The sequence below is a fragment of the Pteronotus mesoamericanus genome, unplaced genomic scaffold (genome assembly GCF_021234165.1).
Source record: "Pteronotus mesoamericanus isolate MK-2021 breed Mesoamerican mustached bat unplaced genomic scaffold, CSHL_Meso_final contig_33, whole genome shotgun sequence".
Classification (NCBI taxonomy): Eukaryota; Metazoa; Chordata; class Mammalia; order Chiroptera; family Mormoopidae; genus Pteronotus; species Pteronotus mesoamericanus.
Genome location: NW_026555135.1, coordinates 1,951,662 through 1,968,617, shown reverse-complemented (window position 1 = coordinate 1,968,617; position 16,956 = coordinate 1,951,662). Strand labels below are relative to the sequence as shown.

At 42.0% G+C, this 16,956-nt stretch overlaps 1 protein-coding gene across 1 annotated transcript in view; it reads left to right on the top strand.

The window, feature by feature from the left end:
* C2CD3 (C2 domain containing 3 centriole elongation regulator) overlaps window positions 1-16,956 on the top strand; it is a 121,804-nt gene that overhangs the window by 94,285 nt on the left and 10,563 nt on the right. Inside the window, exons 30-32 of the mRNA XM_054576264.1 lie at window positions 3,042-3,262; window positions 6,415-7,339; window positions 10,878-10,989. Coding sequence (XP_054432239.1) covers window positions 3,042-3,262; window positions 6,415-7,339; window positions 10,878-10,989 — 1,258 coding nt within the window. The remainder of the gene's footprint in view (window positions 1-3,041; window positions 3,263-6,414; window positions 7,340-10,877; window positions 10,990-16,956) is intronic.

The window sequence follows — 16,956 nt, the reverse complement described above, 5'->3', positions numbered from 1 at the left end:
GTGATTGAAGAGTATGGAAAGCACTATGGAGCACAGAGGACCCTTAAGTCAACATAGAGGGTCGGGGAAAGCTTGCTAGCTGAGGTCATTTGCTTGAAGGAACAGGAATGGTTATGAGGTAGCAAAGATTAGTGTGAGCCCAGAGTAAGGCCTTACTCTGTCAGAGGTAGAGCACATGAGGACATAATCAAGAGTGGTTTGCAACAGGGAGAATTGATTATGTTAGACATCAGAAGAGGAATTGCATGAGCCAGACTGAAGAAGGAGAAAGCCGTCCCTGGGAGTGGGATTGTAGTCAGAAGTGAAGGATGAGTTGGCGGATTGGAGAGAGTCCAAGTATTAACAGACTAAATAAGAGGTATTAAGTTCCTAGCTCAAGCAGTAGAATGTCAGGGAAACAATAGATGCGTATAACTTCGAGTCAAGGTGGCAGTGTAGGCAAACATGGCTCGCCTCTTTGCACAACCACATCAAAATTACAACTGGAAGGTGGTGGGGGGAAGGCAGAGACAAATGTATTTGAAAAAATAAAAAATAAATTACAACTGGAATATAGAACAACCATCACTCAGAGCCATCAGAAATTGAGATCAATGGAAGTCTGACAACTACAAAATTAAGGAAACCACATCCATCCAGACTGGTAGGAGGCATGCAGACACAGAACAGGCTGGCATCTCAACTACATGTTGATGGATAAATATTCAGGAGGGATACCTCAGAAGCGAGGAGTTCCAGGCCCACACTAAGTCCCCGAGCCCAGGGTTCCAGTACCAGGAAGATAAGTCCCCACAATTCCTGGCTGCAAAAACCAATAGGGATTGAGTTGGTGGAAGAAACTTCTGAAGCCCCAGGCAGTTTCCCTTAAAGAACCCACACATGAACTCACCTTCTCAGACTCACTCCCTCTGAGCTCCAGCACCAGGATAGCAGCTTGAAAGGCACCAGGAGAAACTGAAGTGTCTCGCATCAGGGTGAGCAGAGGCCATTGTCCCTTTTTTAACCCTCTCCTCACAGAGTGAGCAAGCTTGTACCATATCTGAGACTCCGTCAACCTAGCTAACTGTTTGATCCAACTTGGAAATCCCCAGAGACTCCACCCCACCCAACTTACTGGCCCACCCAAGCTGCTTTCCTGTATCGATGGCTGGTCTTGGCTCAAGCTTCACAACTTCCTAAATCCTATCAAACAAGCAACAACTTCAGTCAGTGAGCCCCAGGCCCACCACTAGCAGCAGCCAGCCCAGATTTACAGCTTGTCTTCACCTGGGAATCTCCAGGCCCAGCACAAGTAGCAGCCATCTCAGATTGCTTTATAGCTCACACAGGGTCATCCCAGGCAAAACACAGGTGGGGGCCAACCTTGGGCTGTACCACATGGAAAACCCCAGGGCCAGAGCATCCAGTGCATAGCTACAGACCACGTCAGGGCACCGCCACCCTGCCCCTGCACAGCTGATCCTCTATAGAGAGCAGAGGTTGGTGGTAAGTGGTCACAGCCAATCCTTGCCACTGACTGGTGTGGGTATTAAATCCCTCCCATTGACCTGCCAACAGCAACCAAGGCTCAGCTACAAGAGGAGGATGTATTCAGCCCACTCAAAGGGCACACCTCAAGTACCCAGTTTGGGTGATAGGGGAGGCCGTGGAACCTACAGGACACCTACTATATTAGGCCACACTACCAAGACATGGAGTTAAAGCAGCTCTGCTTAATGCATAGAAATGAACACAGGAAGGCTGCCAAAACGAGGAGACAAAGAAACATGGCCCAAATGAATGAACAGATCAAAACTCCGGTAAAAGAGCTAAATAAAATGGAGATAAGCAATCTATCAGAAGCAGAGTTCAAAACACTGGTTATAAGAATGTTCAAGGAACTTGGTGAGGACCTCAACAGTATAAAAAAGATTCAGTCAGAAAAGAAGGATACACTAATTAAAATAAAGAACAATTTACAGGGAAACAATAGTAGAGTGGATAAAGCCAAGAATCAAATCAATGATTTGGGACATAAGGAAGCAAAAACAAAGAATCAGAGCAACAAAAAGAAAAAAGAACTTTAAAAAATGATGATAGTATAAGCAGCCTCAAGAGATTGAACATGCACATCATAGAGGTGCCAGAAGGAGAAGAGATAGAGCAAGAAATTGGAAATCTGAAAAAATAATGAAAGAAAACTTCCCTAATTTGGTGAAGGAAATAGACATGCAAGACCAGGAAGCACAGAGTCCAAAAAAAGTTGGACCCAAAGAGACCCCCTCCAAGACACATCATAATTAAAATGGTGAAGTTTAAAAATAAAGAGAGAATCTTAAAAGCAGCAAGAGAAAAGAAGTTAGTTATCTACAGGGGAGTTCCCGTAAGACTATCACCTGATTTCTCAAAGGAAACATTGCAGGCCAGAAGGGACTGGCAAGAAATACTCAAAGTCATGAAAAGCAGAGACCTACAGCCTAGGTTGCTTTACTCAGCAAACCTATCATTTAGAATCAAAGGGCAGACAAGGAGCTTCCCAGACAAGAAAAAACTAAAGGAGTTTGTTATCACCAAGCCATTATTGTATAAAATGTTAAAGGGATTTATTTAAGAAAAAGAAGATCAAAACTATGAACAATAAAATGGCAAAAAATACGTATCTATCAACAGCTGAATCTAAAAAACAAACTAAGCAAACAAGAAGAACAGAGACAGATTTATGGATACAGAGAGCATTTTGATGGTTGCCAGATGGGAGGGGATGTGGAGGAATGAGTGAAGAGGTGTGGGGATTAAGACATACAAATAGGTAGTTATGGAATACCCATGGGGATGTAAAAGTACATATAGGAAATGGAGTAGCAAATGAACTTATATGCATGGACATACACAACGGTGGGGGGGATTATCTGAGGGAGTGAGGGGTGCTGGGTTAGAGGGGGTCAAAGGGGAAAAATCAGGACAACTGTAATAGCATAATCAATAAAATATAATATTTTAAAAAGATGTGTATAATCCCAGTGAATGATCCTTTTGTCTCTTCTCCTCTTCTTTTTCTGCAGGAGGAATATGAGTGAGCTAGATCAGATTCAGCGGTACTTCAGCCAGAAGCTCACCAAGCCTTTACTTACCCTCAGTCCTCAGACTCAGACCATCTCGCAGTGCCATGAGAGCCCTACTAGGGACCATTGTGGGCCAGGAGCCAGCAGCCTAGACTCTGAGAGCCAGTGCATCCTGGAGAAATCCAATAACCTGGTGTTGCAAGTCAGCTCCTTAATCACGGGTATGGCTCAGGGCCCTTCTTCAGAAGTTGAGGTTACTGGGGACCTATTCATAAAGCAGTTGAGTGCCTACCCTCAGACAAGCTCCTGTGATCAACAGAGACCAACAGCTTTCCTCATCTTATTTATTTATCATCTTCCTTTTGAAAGGAGAAGGATAGTAGCATGGCACAAGAACGTGTGCAATGGAAAGAGCATTGATTGGACTTAGAGGCAGGAGACACGGGTGAGGTCCTTGGTGGGTTTCTAGCATGGACTTACTATTTGACTCTGAGCATACCCTTTCCCTTCTTGAGGTTTCCCTAACCAAAAAAAAACGGGGAGGGGGGCAGGGTTGGATTAGGTGAGTTCTTCAGTAGTTTTTGAACTTGTGCTGCTCTATTTCCAGAAAAAGACAACTACAGATATATTTAAAATTCTAATTCCCAGAGCCCAGTCTGCATTTTTAGCAAACACCCAGATGCTTTTGGATGTTGGTAATCTATTGTCCACCCTTTGAAAAACCCCTTGAAGTTTTGGTTCTCACTTTGGCTGTATATTAGAATTACTGAGGGAACTTTTAAAAATCCAGATGCCCAGGTACAGCATAGGTCAGTAGCATCAGGATCTCTAACAGTGGGACCCAGGCGTCAGTATTTTTCTTAACTCCTCAGGTAATTCCACTGTGCAGCCCAAACAGAGATCACTCTAGAACAAGTATTTCCATACTTGCCTTAGATAAAAATCACCTAGGGTATTTAATTTTGAAATACAGATTATTGGGTCCAGGTTAAGCCCTGGAAGCCTATATCAGGCCTGCTTTGGAGAGTATTGAGAAATCATTTAGATCAGCACTTGAATTCAGCTCTCACTTAGTATCATTTTTGCTCAAGGAACAGGTGTGAATATACACAGGGATGGATAAGTTCCATTTTCTTTGTTGAACGGGAGAAAAGCCACCAGAAATTGGTATTTGGTACATATCTTCCTATATTCTTTTCCCACATACCTAATCTTTTGGTAGCCAGATCCCCAGAGGTGTACTGTGTATTTGGCTTCCACTTGCTTGGAAATAATAATCAGTCAGCTATTACTGAACACCAACCATGCCTGGCACTGTTGCATTACTAGTTCCAGGAATACACAGTGGTGGACAAGACAGGCATTGTCTCTGCTTTCATCAAGTGTACATTTTATAGTTAACTGAAGAAGCTGGCCCCCTAGCCTTGGCTCAGCTGGTTGGAACGTCGTCCCATACACCAAAAGATTGTGTGTTTGATTCCCAGTCAGGGCATATACATACCTAGGTTGCGGATTTGATCCCCAGTCAGGGCATGTATGGGAGGGGACCAATAGATGTTTCTCTGTCACATCAATGTTTCTTTCTCTTTTTCTCCTTCTCTCTCTCTCCCTTCCTTTCTCTCTAAAATCAATAAACATATCCTCAGGTGAGGATTAAAAAACAAAGAAACTGCCCCTCAGAAAGAAAATGAAGAGCAAAACAGAAGGAGGTTCCTTTGGGGTGGAAGGGAGAGTAAGTGGTTGAATCCCTTAAAAGTGGCATATTAACAGAGGAGAGAGAAAAGAACTAAAAGATTGAAGCTCGAGGGCCTTGAGGGCAAACTTAATAGTTTAATCTTTATCCTGAAAGAAAATGGGGAGTTCTAAGTGAGGGATAACAGAATGAGCACTGATTTTCACAAGGAGAGGATGAATTTTGAAAGAAAGAGATGATTGAATCAGGGAAACCCGTTTAAACAAACAAACTCCTTCTGCCTCATCATATCTCTGTACACTTCGGAAGAAGTCATTAGAACAGGTAGATATGAATGAAATGAGGAGTTACTAAATGGTTGTTTCATTTATGCCACATCTATGTGTCAGGTCCTTTGCTGGGGCCTGAAACTGCAACATGAATCAGACAAATGTGTTCTCTGCTTGAGAAGCTCACAATCTGATAGAATTATATAGAGAAACAATTACATGATAGCATGTTCTTATGCCTCCATGTAGAACAAAGCTGCGTAGCCATCACTTCCAGCTGGTGCATCTGAGAGTCCTTCCTGGAAGATATGCAGTAGAGTGGGGCCCTAAAGGATGGGCTGATTTATAAAAAGCAGAAAGACTGCTCCAGGATAGAAGGGCAGTTCAGTTCCAAGGGACCAGGATTGACTTAAGTGTGCTTTCTGGTTCATGTTTCTATTTGCAAGCAGGGATGTTCCATTCTTATACATCTCCTCACTCCCCTCTGAAATCTGAAAATTGTCAACATACTAAACCTAGCCAGGCCTTTCTGTAGGATGAGCACTCTGTAAGATGCTGTGAAGGAGATGTGCTACTTCCCCCTGGGAGTCAAATTTTCCTCCCAACTGCTTTCTCTTCTTAAATAATCATATGAACATATAACATTTTTTGTGCATGTTTATTAATTTATTTCCTACCATTTCATCCCCAAAACAAATTTAGGTGACCGGTAGCTTCTATTTTTTTGTCTGTATATGTGCCACACAGTGTGTACCTGTTTATCTTATGTATTCTTTATAGCAAAACCTTCTGAAAAGGGTGGTATTAATTATATTTTAAAGATAAACAGGCTCAGAGAGAATAGTTTGCTGGCAACCACAAAATTGGTAGAGATTTGAACAAAGACTGACCAGCTCCAAAGTCTCTCTGGTCTTTCCAACATACCATGCTGTCTCCATATTCTTTGTGAACCTCTCCTGCCTTCTCATTTGGGTGATAGACATTTCCTTGTTTTCATTTTCCGAGTAAAACAGATAGTTCAAATAGTTGTCATCAAATAGGTAAATAAGTGGATTCTCATTTTGGTTTTTAATATAGGTAATTACTGAAGTAAATGGAAGCATGAACATGCCCACCAGGACCCCCAGCTCCCAAGAATTCCTGAGCAAGAGCAGATAGTCTCTGAAAGCCTTTCTACAGATGTAACCACAACTTTGAATAGATTAGATTTTGATCTTCTGATATTAGAATAAAGTGCTAGAAATTGTACTGACTTGAATATAGTTTCACTGACTCTTGGGTGGGTTAACTCTCTTTAAGATTTGTTCAAAGTATTATTGAAAGAATACTTCTGAAGCTTGAAGCTAGTGTGGGAAAGTTGAGTGGTTTATGGCCCTACCTTATGGTGAGAATGATATCTGTTGCTATTCAGATCTGCAGACTATCACCAGGAATTCTCAAGCATCTTTCAGTTCTCACCAAGCCAGGAGTAGAAGCAGAGACGTTACCACTCTCCCAGCTGCTCAGAACCCAGAAGCCACACAAGAACAAAGCACAACTCCAGGCCTGCCATTGGCAAGAACCCTGGATGAGGGTACAGCCTCCCCTCCCCACCCTACTCCTGAAGAGTCTTTGAGTGGAAGAGGAAGAAGAATGCTCCATGAGTCCCTTGGACACAGCTTACCTATTACAAGGATGCAGAGCAATGAGGAAAATGAGGAAGGCCCAGCCTACAGTGATGAGGATTATGAAGAAGACATCATTGAGCCCAGGACACTCAATGAGATCACCAACATAACAGACAAAACTAGCCCCTGGTCCAGTTTTGTGTCAGACACAAGTGAGATCATTAGCCTTCAGCCTGATGAAGTGCAGAGGGTAGGCCACTCCTGTCCCTCTCCAGAGCCTTACCTTAGAGAGGAGCTCAAAGTCAGAAGTAGCTTTATGTTCAGCCCAGAAAGGGCTGTCAACCCACACCTGCCTAGGCAGGGTTCTGCTAACCAAAGTTCTGTTCCTTGTGAGGGTAAGGGCTTGAAGGCCAGAGTTAGAGAGCCTTCCTCAGTAGACCCTCAGCTCATCCCATGTGCGACACTCTCAGGAGCCCAACAGAACACTTGCTTACCAAGAGCAGATCAGGACCAGGAGTCCAAGGCAAAGGACCAGACAGAGAGTGAAGCTGCCTCCAGTGAGCTAAGTGACTCTTCTGATAGCTTCGAGAAATTCCCTCTACATCTAGAACAAAAACCCTCCCAGAACAAAAGGGAAAATCATAAGGGGCCACCCATTAACTGCCCTGACATCACGCAGAAGCAGGCAACATCTGGACCAGAGGTTTCCAAGAAGCAGAGCCTTCTTCCGTATCCTTTAGTGTGTCCCTCAAGTAGCCCCTTAAGCCATATGTAGGCGTTTCAAATGCTGGTGCTTAGGCCAGTCTAGTGTGAGTGTGAGCAATGGCCACCACCCTCATGGAATGCACAAGAGGCATGGGAAGACCTTTCAGAAGATTCATCTGCCCTGACAAGGTGCTCCAGTTCTCCCATTAACACGAGCTCTCTGAAGCATAGTACTTTGAACTGGGTTTAGATGTTGGGAGCGCATTTATTAGCCTGTTCTAGCCTGACTAATCTATTGGGTATTTTATACCTGAAAGCAAGTCTGTGGCTCTAAGGATTAAAAACCTTTAATCTCAGTTGAAATAAAAGTGGAGGGTGTAGACGGGGGAAAGAAGAGTGCTACCACTAACTGAGCATTTACTATGTACCAGGCACTTTACGTTACATTTTTTAATTCAGTCATCTCAAGTCCTTAATGTAGATGTTACCATTCTATTTTACATTTAAGGAAACTGAGGCTCAAGAGTTACAGTGATTTGCCTAATGTTTAATTTCTTTTAAAAAATAAACAAGTGATGGAATCAAGGGGGGAGGAAGTAGACAGGAGAAATGTCAGTGTTGATGGGGAGAAGGACACCTTTTTTCTCCCTTGACACACAGATGGACACATTACAGGGAAAGGAAACCACTTAGGACCATCAACAGCCTTCACATATGCAGCCTAATCAGTTGGCTTTAAAGCATGGAACAACTGGAGACTGAGTACTGAAAGCCAAGTCTCAGGTGGAGTTCTTTGCTGGCCCCGCTCATTTTGGCTTCTGACATTGCTGCCTTTAAAGTCGATTTAGTTGTACTCAGAATGTATGGTCAGTGGAGGAGCAGTCACAGGTCCTAATTCAGACCTTCCTAACTATTTATTCTTGCAGGGGGGTGGGGGGCAGCGGGGAGTATTGCCAGGTCCTGTGCTGTGTACTGAGGACAGAGATTAGAATCAGATCTTACTTCAAGGAGTTCCCATTATGAGGTAGGAGAAAGGTAATGACAGTAACAGTAAACAGTGACAGTTTATTGTTCTAAGTGCTATGATGAGATGTGGACTAAATGCTGGGGAACAAGAGGAGGAAGCTGCCTTAACTCTGCTTGGAGGTATCCCAGTAAGAGACAGTAGAGCTGGACCTCAGAGATGAACAAGTGTTTTGTAGACAGATCAGAAAGTGAGCTGTGTGTGCAGGGGCATAGCCAAGTGAAAGAGGCTGGCCTGTGGGCAGCAGTTCACTGTGGTTAGAGCCCAGGGGTAAGTGGGATGGTGAGAGGTGAGGTAGGGCTGGGTCTTCAAGGGCGTTTTAGGCCTGGCTAAGGTGCTTGGGCTCTAACCTGCAAGCAGATTAAACTTCAGCTTCCTTATCTTTAAAATGGAGATAAAAGAACTTTTCTTGGGGTTGTGAAAATTAAATTAATGATGTAAACTACCTAGTACAGTGCCTGGTACATAAATTAGTGTTCAGTAAATGTTAACTGGCAAGCAAGAGTGTGATATGGTCAGATATACATATTAGGAAAGTTACCAGTTTCCTGTAAAGAGAGGATTAGATCAGAGGAAATCAGGTACAAAACTCAATAATAAAAGATGAAGAAACTCTGACTTAAAGCATAGACTGCTTTATGATGAAGAGGAGAGGGGTAGGTTTGAGAGGATTCAGTAGGGAGGGGTAAGGGATGACAAAGAGGGAAACAGTATGACAGAGATTTCTGTCATAAGTTACTAGGTAGTGATGTCATTTACTGAGTAGGGAACTGCACATAAAGGATAGACAGTTTGTGGGGAAGAGTAGATTCCCATTGTGAACATGTGCCTGTAAGATATTCAGGCCTGGAGTTCAGGACAAGGTCAGCTGTAAAGGTAGGTGTCTTTGGAAATATGTAAGGGCAGCAGGGAGAGCATGAAAAGGGAGACTCACACAAGACAGAGTCCTGAGGATCGATATGTAAAGGGCAGACAGAACAGACCCACAGAGAAGAGCTGGTCAGAGGTGAAGAACCAGGAGAGAGGTGGTGTGGGAGCAGAGTTTCAAGGATCAGTGATCAACACTCTGACACTTAGGAAAGACCCAGTAGAATATGGACTGACCTGTATTCATTGGCTTTAGCGTTAAGGAAGACAATGCAAAAGGGGGAATGCAAGGCAAATTTCAGTGGCTGAGGGAACCAGTGGTAAGGACAGTGCAAACAAGCAACTTTTTCCTATTAACAGGGGAGACAAGAATAGCTGACATTTACTGAGTGTTTGATAGGTGTCAGACACCATTCTAAGCACTTTGCATATATAAGCTCTTAATTCTTAAAAGGTACTATTATATCCATTTTACTGGTGAAGAAACAGGCACAACAGTGAGCTTTCCTAAAGTTATCTAATAAGTGACAAGTTACTGTTGGAACAGGACCTTTAGAAAGGCAGGAGAGGGTGGGCTGAGAGGGGGAACTTCATTGTTTCAGACTTACCCATAGAACCTCACAGCAAAGCCATTCCTTCCCCCAACATCAGCTGGCTATCAGGCAGAGTCCACAGCAGTCAGAGCAGCAACAGCAAATAGGTGCTACCTCTTCAGGATCTCTAAAGAAGAGTCAGGGGCTTGAACCAAAGATGCATTTCTTTAATTTAGTAGATATTTATTGAACAATTACTATGTTCTAGGTACTATGCCAGGCAACAGGCATGTGACTATGAAAGAGATCATCTCTGCTCTCTTGGAGTTCAGAGTCTAGCATGGAAGGCTGATGATAAACCAGTTTGAATCAGAACCATATTTAGCTTATTGAGCAGAAACAAAAAATTAAACATCAAAATAGCCACCTCCTTCCCCTCCCAAACTGAATCAGTGCTTTGAACAAATAATTTGTTCTCAACACAGTGTTAGATACTTCCAGAATATACAGAGGAGAAGTGAAAGATCTAGTGTCTGCCTTCAAGGGCTCACATCCAAATTGGGTGGACCAGCTGTGCCCTCTTGGGCAGAGTTCTCATTTCTGGAGGTGAGCAGAGAACAATCAGGAGGACAGACCCTCCTTTATTAGCAGACATCTCCCTCTAATCTAAGACACTGGCCCTTGGAGTTACTTTGTCTGACTCACTTCTGACAGTTCGGTTTTTGGCCAACAGGCCTTCAGCAAGTATCATTCAACACTTGCTACCTACCAAATAGCTCTAGGGAAGTAGGGAGGTAAGGTAACACATGGAGATTCATATCAGAGTAAATCATCAAGTAGTATCCTGTATTGCAAACTCTCCTCTAGACTATCAGGGAAGGAGTGATGACTGGGGGCTAAAATCAGGAGAAAGCTTCCTAGTAGGGGTGGGATTTAAACTGACCCGTAAAGAAAGCATAGACTGATTTGTTAGGAGTGGAGAGAGATTTCCAGGCAGTGATAATTGCTTGAGCAAAGGATTCATGGTCAGGAATAGAAGGGGGTGGGGAGATAAATTGGTGTGATTGAGGCCAATGAAGATGAGATCTGACAAGTGGGAGGATTTCTAGGTGTTTGTGTCCCTTAACTACCATTATAGCCCAGAGCCCACTGTGGTGCCCAACTTCTTTTTGCCTCCCCAGCAATTGGAGGCCTCCCTGCGGATGCTCTCACTCTCTACAGCTTTGCCAGCACCAGCCACAACAGATCAGGTAAGAGACCGTCCTCTCCTGTAGAGTTAGCATCTCATCTGTGAAAGAATACAGAATGCAGAGCTCCCCTGGGCTGGCATCCTAAAAAGGCAATTGCAATGGTCACTCTCCAAACTTGTACTGAGTGCATTCTGTGGGCCCAACAGTGGGCAAGGAGCTCAGGAAAAGTGAGGAAGAGTAAATGTATTAAGGGCAGAGCACCATCAGTTAAGATGATGTAGGAGAAACAGTGCAGAAGCATAAAAGCAGGACAGCTAAAAAATGCATACCTCGTGCTGTGGGAGCTCCACCTAAGCAAAGGTGCATATGTGTGGAAGAACCTTCCAACAGGAGGTGCATCCTTAGGAGACCCAACAGATAAGTAAGGTCTAGATGAAGAGAATAATACCAATGGTATACCTACTTATTTACAGAACACCTCAGAACTATTCATCATTCAGCTGAGATAGGTGTTTGGTAAAAATCCCAGTTCTGTTTTCTGTCTTGGCACAGCACCTGACCTTTCGTGAAGGTGGCAAGAAAAAAATATGGTCTACTTTTTAATCACTCAGCATATATTTATTACTGGCATTGTGTTGGGTGCTGAACATACAATAGTAAATAAGACAAATTCCCAGTCCTCATAGAGCACAAATAGTAAACAAAAAAATATATTTATAGATTGTGATGAGTACTGGGTGTTCTGATAAAGAACAGGATCTGAGGAGTCAGTATTTAAGCTGAACGATCATCAGTGTGGTGCTTGCCAGTTGCAAGGCACAGTTCGAAGCACTTTGTTAACTGACATACTTGATGAGTTACACAATTTTATCCCTATTTTAAGGTGAGAAACTGTGGCACACACAGGTAGTAAGTGGTAGAGCCAGAAATGGAGCCCAAGTAGTCTTATTTCAAAATATGTGCTCCTAACTACTACACTACACTGAGAAGGAACCAGCTGTGTAAGCAACTTGGAGAGCAGTATTCAGGCTGAGAAAACAACAAATGCAAAGGCCTTGAGGCCGAAAGAGCTCAATGGGATCTAGGACCTGCCACAGAGCCAGTGGCACTGGGACACAGAGGCTGACATAATGAGGTTGAGGGTCCAGATCATAAGGGACATGTAAACCATGGAAAAGAGTTTTGATTTTATTCTAAATACAAGGCTATTCATTGAAGTGTATTAAGCAGGAGAGTGAGATTTAATTCAATTTTAAAGAATTCACCGAAGGTACTGAATAGAGAATGTGTTGTCTTTCAGATTTGGCAGCATGATCGTCATTGGTGACCCTGAAAGAGTAATTGCAGGGACATAGTAGAGAAAGGAGCCACAAAGTGCAGTTGTGTGCCAGGCACTACTCTAGGTGCTGGGGTAAAGTAGGCTCAAAGTCCTGGCCTTGTGGAACTTTAAAAAAAAAGCAAGATAATTTCAGAGAATAATACATGCTATGGACAACATGTATTAGCTTATTAATTATAATAGCTAACACCTATTGCTTACTCTGCACTAGACATTCTAAGTATTTTACATGTATAAACTCATTTACTAGGTGAGGGCTCCATAGCTCAGGGGTTAGAGCACTGGTCTTGTAAACTCATTTACTGTATTTTGCTGTGTATAGTGAGCACTTTTTCTGCCCAAATTTTTGAGAGAAAAATAAGGATGCACATTATACATGGGTACTACTAATTCTGTATCTATATAAGTGTTTTTAATTGTTTTATTTATGCTTTTGCATTAAAAATGTAACTCTAGAAAGCAATAACAATATCTGTATGCAAAATAATACCCTGGAATACAATGATCAGTTTTAAATATAAATAAATAATTGAATTAAAAGATTAAAACAAAAGATTTTTTTTCCTGAAACTTTGGCCCAAAAACGTGGTTGCACATTTTACATGGGAGCACATTATACACAGCAAAATATGGTAAATCTCCCAACAACCAAATGAGGTGAGTACTGTTGTTATCCCCATTTAATAAATGAGAAAACAGAGACTCAGAACTTCCCATACCAACCTACAACATATTATTATTCCTAGTTTATAAAGATGTATAATTTAAGTCAGTTGCTCAGGGTCAGCTAGTGACTCTAATTAGTAAGTGGCTCAAAACATGTGACTCCAAACTATGCTTTTCATTACACCACTTTAAAATTACGACACTTGGCTTATGGTATAGTTTTCTGATTAATTTGCTTCCTTTTAAATAGGCTTCATTTTGTAATTAATACTTAAACATTTTTTAGCTTCTCCAGAGCCTGCTTTGATGACAGGTGGGGTCAGTGCAGAAGTATCCTGAGAGCCTGAGGTTATAGTGCTAAAGAAAAGCCTTAAGATGTCTGATCCTTTTAGTGGTTTTCCTTCTCCCTCTTCCCCTCAACTTTCCCAGCACCATTTTCAGGACATTTCATTTATTTGGCACATAGATCAATCTAAGTTTCCATACACCTCAGTTTTTATCAAATTTGTAAATTCTCTCCTAGAGAAGAAGAGGTGCCAGTCTCTGCCCAGGAACTCTGATTTTTGTGGCCTTTATTCCAAACTCCAGTTTATGGTCAGCAACTCATCTCTTTCCTCTCTGCATTTTCTCTTGTGTATCCTGTACATACCCATCAGCATTTACATAAAGGTCACAGGGCTATGTCCAGGCAACAAACACAAGCTTGTAAGCAAGACATTAGCGGGTGAAATACTTCATCTGCTAGCCAGTAGCTAGTTTCCGAGTCTCAAGTCTCGAGTTCCTTGTAAATAACATTAGGCTAATATAATTCTTACCTAATGGGATGATGGCAAGATTGCCCTGGAGGAAAAAAGCAGACACTGTTAATTCCCTTTCCCTCTTCCCCTCTCAGCCAACTGGGTGAAGTGTCAGTGAGTCATGCCCGTACGCAAGGGAGGTCTGTGAGCCACTTTGAATGGTTATCCCTCACCTATCAAACAGAACTGCTCTTCCTGTGCTTGTGTTTCTACCTTCATAATGTGCCAGCTCCCAAGGGGACATACTACTGTCCTTGACCTGTTAAACATAAGGTACACAATGTGGGAGAGGGAGAAGTAAGAATTTTCACTTCAATTAAAGAGCAAATCTAGCTTTGAAAAGAGAAGTCTCACACTGTCCAATTCAATGACAGGAAAATCTCATTGTTTCTCTGTTGATTTAAGGGTCAGCTCTCTGCTCTGGGTCCTAGTTAGGGTAACCAATCATCACAGTTCACCCAAAACTATCCCATTTTCAGCATTGAAAATCCTACAACCCAGGAAACCTCAAGAGGTTGATCATATTCACTGGCCTCTCTCACTGCTTCATGCATTTGCAGCTTCATGTTTCCTGAGTCTCATGCTCTTGCCTTGGTGCCCACCAATGCTAGATAACCTAGGAATCAAATCAAGTATGTGTTTAAGGCACAACAAGTAGAGATTCCAAAAAATTAAGAGGAAAAAAAATTTAAGAAATATATATATGTGTGTATATATATATGTTATATGTATATATACATACATACATATATTTTAAAGATTGAAACAGTCACTATGAGATAAATCAGAACTATTATTGGGTTGGCCAAAAAATTTATTTGTTTTTTTTCCATAAGACAGCTCAGATAGCACTTAGTTGTCTTTAACTTCATTAGAAACAATTTTTTTAGATTGTATTTTGATAGCTGTCCTATCAGTGTGCATTTAAAAAAAAAAACTTGCCAAATTGATTAGTTTTTGTGCAGCTATTTTAATATTGAAGATGGAAGAAAATAAGATTTTCGGCATAGTATGCTTAATTATTTCAAGAAAGGTAAAAACAACTGAAACGCAAAAAAAGATTTGTACAGTGTATGGAGAAGGCACTGCGACTGATGTAATGTGTCAAAAGTGATTTGCGAAGTTTCGTGCTGGAGATTTCTCGCTGGACAATGCTTCATGGTCAGGCAGACCAGTTGAATTAGATAGCGATCATATTGAGACATTAGTTGAGAACAACCAATGTTATACCATGTGGGAGATAACCAACATACTCAGACTATCCAAATGAATACAGTTACTGGTAAAAATGAAAAATGTGTCTTACTATTTTGTGGAAAAAACTAAACAGACCTTTTGGCCAACCCATTATTAACTTCCTTATGCTTATGGTTTATTTTAGATTTAATTGTGAATTATATTTGGGCAAGGGCACCATAATCATCTCAGCTTGGAGTCTCTGAAGGTCTTAAAAGTGGCCTTACTTTGAAAAATTTAAGACAAAAAAGAGTCTTTTGTGTTTACCCTCATACTTATTATTTCTTGTGTTTCATTCTTTCTGATTTCAGTCTAGGACTATCTCCCCTCAGTATGAAGGGGAGTCATACATTCTAAAGGAAATTCCTTTAGAATTTCATGTAGTGCCCACTGGTAACTGATGTTCTCACAGCTTCAGTTATCTGAAAATATCTTTATTTTGCCTTCATTTTTGAAAGGTATTGTTTTCACTGGATATAGAACTCTAACTTGAATTTTATTTGTTTCTTTTAACATTTTAGAACTGTCATTTCACACTACTGATTTCCATCGTTTCCACTGAGAAGTAGCCATTATTCTTATTTTGTCGCCCTAAATGTAATGTGACCTTTAGCTCTGGCTGCTAAGATTTTTCTCTTTGGTTTTCAACAGTTTGACTACAGTGTTCACAGTTGAGGAGGCAGGAGATGGGGTAAGGGAGGGAAGAACATAGGCCTATTCATCATTACTAATAATGTTTAAGTTCTGAGGTGGGGTTATGTGGATTTACAGATGTTAATTTTTATTATGCTTCTAATTTAAATATGTTACATAGATTCTTTGAAACATTACACAGTGAAATCACAAAGTCATAAGTAATTAAAATTTTAAGAATGATTGAATGCTGACAAAATGGAGACACCAGATGCTTCCATAAATTTGGCTGTGCATATGGAGCAGGGAAGCAGGATTGGGTGACCGGAGTAGCAATGAGATCAAGGGGGAAGGTGCTGTGGTTTTGGTTTTTAAATATGGGACCAGCTACAGTTCTCTGTATGCTAATGCAACGATCCAGTAGAGAAGAGGGGAATGGGAAGATATAGGAAGGAGAGAGAAAGTAGTCACAGTCAACAGCTTGAAGTGAGAGATAAGGAGAGGAGGGCAGGAGCCCTGTCCTTTGCCCCCATTTGAGGATTCCATCTGTTCTGCCTCCTTCTAATGCCAGCCTTAGCCCTGAAGGCAGAAGAGGAGCAATTTGAGAGGCTACTGACCTCTGCTTAGCCAGCATCCTGGGGGCTGCTGTGCTGTAGCTGACCTGCTGCAGTGCCAGGGCAAGTGACCCGTCCTCAGAGAGCTTGTAAGCGCTGGCTCAATTGCTACGGCTTTATCACAGGATCTAGGGTAAGTCCTGATCCTTCATTCCACATTGAAATGATGCACGTGAGCCCAGGAACCCTCCAGACTATCTCTACTTCAAGAATTTGTGGAGCAGGTTTTTTCCCTCCATCCTCCATGTATAGTGGATACAGGTCTCTGTGAGACATTAGTCAAGTCTTCTGGTCTTTCTGTTTCCTCATCTGCCAGATGGGGTTATCGGGCCACAGAGGGTGGCTGTACAGTAGAATGCCAAGTGCCACACAAGTTGGGTATAGAGGCCAGCCCTTATCTCACCTTCCTTATGACAGTTTCATCTTATAGTTGTTGCCTCTTCAAAAAGGACAGCAGGTTTAGCTGGGCTGCTGCACAGCCGTACAGTGCACCATTTCAAATTACTAGTGAATCAGTCAAGTTCTGCTGCCTCTGCTTTCTCTTCCCTGGGACAGCTTCCTGGTTTTGTTTAAAGTTACTTCTGGTTCTTTTTGCTTCACCACTATGAGCAAACAAGTTTTATCAACTTCCCTAAAAGGGGAGGAAAGAGGTAAAAGATGAGACAACAGTAATTTACATGTTGTTTACCCCATACTTGTATCTTCTGCTCTTGTAAGTGTTTCTTTAGGAAAATCTCAACCA